This window comes from Sinocyclocheilus rhinocerous, unplaced genomic scaffold (assembly GCF_001515625.1).
Source record: "Sinocyclocheilus rhinocerous isolate Xijiao unplaced genomic scaffold, SAMN03320098_v1.1 scaffold5769, whole genome shotgun sequence".
In the NCBI taxonomy this organism is placed as follows: domain Eukaryota; kingdom Metazoa; phylum Chordata; class Actinopteri; order Cypriniformes; family Cyprinidae; genus Sinocyclocheilus; species Sinocyclocheilus rhinocerous.
Genome location: NW_015645756.1, coordinates 16,730 through 21,729, shown reverse-complemented (window position 1 = coordinate 21,729; position 5,000 = coordinate 16,730). Strand labels below are relative to the sequence as shown.

General features: G+C 39.9%; 1 protein-coding gene across 1 annotated transcript in view; it reads right to left on the bottom strand.

The window, feature by feature from the left end:
- The window catches only part of LOC107706921 (BTB/POZ domain-containing protein KCTD8-like), a 34,324-nt gene extending 32,981 nt beyond the window's left edge, over window positions 1–1,343 (bottom strand). The window contains exon 1 of the mRNA XM_016510778.1: window positions 207–1,343. Coding sequence (XP_016366264.1) covers window positions 207–1,041 — 835 coding nt within the window. The 5' untranslated portion in view covers window positions 1,042–1,343. The remainder of the gene's footprint in view (window positions 1–206) is intronic.
- Between the last annotated feature and the right edge of the window lie 3,657 nt (window positions 1,344–5,000).

Genomic DNA, 5,000 nt, shown 5'->3' with positions numbered 1-5,000 from the left:
ACCTGCTCCACACAAGCGACAAAATAAAATGCATGCATGCACACATACAATAAAGTGCATGCTTTCTTTTTTTTGGTGGGGAAAAGGCTGGAGGTTTTGAAACACATGACATGTCCTTTGGGAACAAGGTTGGGAACACTCGACTACATGAAAAGGAAATTAAAGTGCAGCACAGGCAGGTTTGCGAGAGCTGCTCTGCCACTTACTGAAGAAGATGTACTCCGTGTAGCTGCTCCAGATCTTGTCATCTCTGTACTGGTTAACGAACGCAGCTGTCCCACTTGAGTTGCAGGCTACCATCTGGAACCCAGCCTCGCTCAACCTGTCGAACGCTTGCTCCAGGTAGGTGAACTTCAGGTAGAAGCGGGAGGTGTACTTCTCTGGTGGACGGTCCGGATCTCGACTTTCATTTAGAGTGTCCCCGAAAACTTCCTTCGCCAGGGCGATACGCCCGCAGACCATGATCCGTGCCACACGGCGAAACTTAGCGTCAGTTTGGTTATCCCTCACCATCGTGTAGGATCCCCGATAACCTATCGTAATAAACCCAGTCCTCTTGTCCAGGGTGGAAGAGGAAGACGCGTAGGTGGTGGCACAGTTTCCAGTTCGAGTCACCAACTCGCTACTCTGCGAACTTTCCTCAATGTCGCTCTGGCAGCCTTCGTCATTGAGCGAGCCTTGCTTGGCTACACGTGGGCCTAAAAGTCTAAGCAGTTCCCCTAACTGGAAGTGCTCGGCCTCACGCTGAAGACGTTCCCGCTCCGGGAAGTGTTCTGGTAGCACAAGCTGGCGGTCCCGTAGGAAGTCCAGCACGTATCGGAACAAGAACCCATCACGGTCAATGAAGAAGCGCCCTCGGCTGTCGCGGGGCAACTCGTGTGGGCTGCACCGCGTGAACATGGTGTGGAGGGTGGTGTCAGGTACGCTGACTAGGGTGGAGCGCTTGGTGACGTACACCTGGCCACCAACGTTGAGTTCCATGACCTCCGGGTATGGACTCGACACCTCACTAATAGGGAGTATGGTTTCCTTCATGGCCATGGTCCAAACACACCAACACTACAAGGTAAACAGAAGATGAATGAAGAGAGGCGACTCTGGAAATATCTCAAAAAGAAGCAGGGAACGAATCCATAGAGGTCCACGCGTGATGGATATGAGTCAAGACTTCATTGCCAAACAGCTGTTAAAGTTTGAAAGAGGACTACATCGCTGCTGGAGAATGAGAGAGGGATAGAGAGAAGAAGAGAGGGAGATTAAGAAAAAGGGAAGAGGAGAAGAGAAGGGGATGGAGTACTATCAAGTTTCCTCAGCTGTTGTCCCTCTGTTGATGAAGAGAGCAAGTGGAGTACGAGATGGAGACACTGGGAGAGAGAGAGAGAGAGAGAGAGGGGTGGGAAAGAGGAGGAACGCCAAACAGAGACCCACATCATTTGTCCAAGGTCTAAGGGAAGCCACAGTGACATCATCTACAGAATGAGAGAGGGAGTGGAGGTGTAGCTGCACAGTCCTGCCTTTTAAAGAGACAGCGTCGCAATAATTTACACATTACAAAAGCATGCAGCCAAAAATTAATTACCATCAAAGGATAAGTTATAAACCCATAGAAAAAGAAAATGAGAAATTTATTTTTTGGTTTGTTATTTCAGTTATGTGCATACTGTTGTGTAGAATAATGATCTCTCTAAATGTCTTTCTGGTGTAATTGAGTTGGACTCAAATGTCTGCATGTTGTGGCACAGTGAATAATGAACAGGCACACAATGTGATTGTCTCATGGGAATAAACACAGATTAGCTGTAATTCTCACATTATCTCTGCCAAACCATTAAAACAGAGGGAGAAAGAGAGCGAACGAGAGAGAGGTGCTCCATTAATCACCCAGCAGACTATATCGCCACCTAGGGGCCATATTTAAGTATATTTGGTCAGGTTTGTCATTGAAATTGAACAGATAAGCAGTAAAACAATGACCAGTTCTGTTAAAATGTATTTAAATTTCTGAATGAACAAAAGATTGCAAATCAGGGTGAGATTTTAAAATGATTTCTTGATAGATTTAAAAACATTTTGAAGAAAAATATTGAAATAAATGCTGGATGGAGAGTATTTACAGGCTTAGCTGCAACATTTCCCCGTTGCATTTGGTTGTGACTGATTCATATATTTTTTTTAGATTAGTATGATTGGTAACCAGATCAGATAATATAAACTTAACTAGCAAATGGTAAACATTCCAAAAGATGGCAACCTCTTACATCTGGCATTAAGATGGGTTTTGTATCAGGGTAGTATCTGAATATTTTTAGCCGAATGCATTTAAACCTTCATTCTAATGTGTGTCAAGTGTGTTCGGATAGAGAACTGACTGCACTTACCCCCGCAAAATGCAAATGTCCATTTAGCCTACATATTAATAGAGAGGTTCTGACACATTTCATTAATTTACAGAATTTGAAAAGAAAAAAATACATTGATGGATAATTGAACATGCTTTCTGTCATTTCTTGCATTTCCTCTTTTTAAGAACCCCCCTGTAAAGAAATTAACAGGGATTGAAAGTGAAGAAAAGGACAGAAAAAGTTTTGAAGCACTTTCTTAGAAAAGAGAGAAATGAGATTGCATTAATTAAAGTTCTAAACACGATCAAAACCACAGACCACTACCAAATGCTTTAGCGATCCAATCACGATATGATATAGAATAACACATTATCAAAAAAGCATGACAATGTAATGTGTAAAGGGAGCCACATATTCATATGCTTAAGATTCATTTTTAGACTTAAAAATCATTGTTATTGGTTAGTTAGAGACCCAGATTCAAAACTTGTCTTACAATTTAAGAGAAAAGTGCAAGTTTGAACCACAATATGGTCATTAAAAGAGTTGCATGATGCTTTTAAGCTACGGGTTGAGTGTTGAAGTTTTAAAAGGTGTCAAATCTTTGGAAAGACAGTAGATTCTAGAGCAAATTAATCAAAAGGATCAAAACATACCCAGCTACGAGGTGACATTTTCTTGAAGGACAGCAGCACATGTGGCTTTTCAGGAGACCTGGATGATGATAATATCAATGCATTACTATTTATCTCTCTCATTCTAGGTACACTGTCCCTCCTGAGGAACAATAGGCTTCCTCGAGGGACAAACTGAAAAGCAGGCCCATTGTTTTTCGGTGCTAATCACCTGGCTGAGAGCTGACAGTGAGTAATTACTGTGGCCTGGCGGTGTCTAAATACTACTCGCTGTTGATGAATGGACTAATTGATCTGCAGTCATATTCAACATCTGTATGTGATTCCCTTGTTAGGCCTATTTCAAACAATGTATGGTGAGTGATTTACCCATACACAGACAAATACCCACAATCAGAGGATGGTAATTCGAGCACGGTGGTGTAAATTATAATGCTGTAGCCGGCCTCTATCTGTGTAATTGTATGGTTAGCTGAAAATCACAGATCTTTCAACAAAAAACACTGGATGTGGGGATAACAGCGGTGGATATTACACACGGTTTTCCTTTTTCTCTGCCTCATTCAGCCTTTTCATCTCCTTTTTTTCTCTGGAAATGCTCAGGAAAGCATCATTATGACAATTACTTTTCTCAGCTGGCTTGGCGGATGATAAAACAGGCAAAAAAAACATAGACTTACAATGGAAGGACTCTAGCCATCTATATAGAGACCAGAACATCACAGAAACTTGGCCATTTTGACTTGTTAAGCAACCAATCAAAACACCCTAGCAACCATATAGCAACACAGTAAAAACCACTCAGAACAACTGCATATAATCACCCTGGCAACCACTCATAACAACACCACTCACCTTTTTTTTTTCAGAAAAGGTCTCTCCTGTCAGGTGATTCAGTGGCGCTCCATGACACCTTTCATCATCTTTTTTTAATTTTGACTCCATCAGCCCATCACACTCCGCTGAGACTCCACGGCCACTCTTCCCTCCATGATTACACTCCGACACACACCAGTCAGACCTGCACACAGAGCTGTTCATCAGCCACCTAAGACAGCATGCGTGGCTGATTTTATGGTGGAAGGCACAGAAGTGACATTGACCTTCCCTCTGAAATAATCACTCATGAGGTAAACCGCCTGTTAAGTATGCAGCACAGTGCATGTGAATGACATACTGAATGTCATATTCAGCGCGTGCAGCTTTATCAACCAGAGAACACCACTGCCACACATTTATGTGCAGATATGCTTCAAGAATGACATTTTACTGCTCTGGTTTCTTTAAAAAAAAAAGTGTTTTCTGTAAGGACACTGAAATATAATGTTTTAAATCACAATTTTATGAAAGCACAAGATATTTAATATGAGACCGACTGCAAATACATGCAGAATTTTAACAATTCTCATCAATCAAATGCAACCAAACACAAACCGAAATCACTCAGTGTTTGACATGACTACACAATATCAAACCTCTTACACAAAGTGCTTCGGTGTGTAACCCGTTATGCATCATTATTGCAATGGACATAATTGATGTCTCAAATTATGCAGCTTTTGAATAGAGCTGTGCTATTAAGGAAGCAATTTTCGTCTGCTGGACAGTGTTGTTATTGTAAACTCAAAAAACTAAAAATCAACAAAATTAAAAAAAAATAAATAAATAATAATAATAATTACAATTTCTAAAATGATTACATTTTTTTAAATAAAGCTTAATAAATACATTTTAAATTAAATAAAGCTGAAATATAAATATATATAAATATTAGATTTCAATTAGTTGCCAAGGCAACATTTCTAATTTTCATTTAAGTTTAAGTACTAAAATTACAAAAAATACAACTGAAAATTAAATTAAAGCTATGTAGAAATATTTGTAAAAAACTAATAAAAATGACTGAAGTACTGTACATAACAAAGGTACTAAAACTGAAAATCTAAAAAATAAATACAATTCTAAATATTATTAAATGTTTTAATAATATATAAATAATACAACATGCAACACTCCTGCTGAA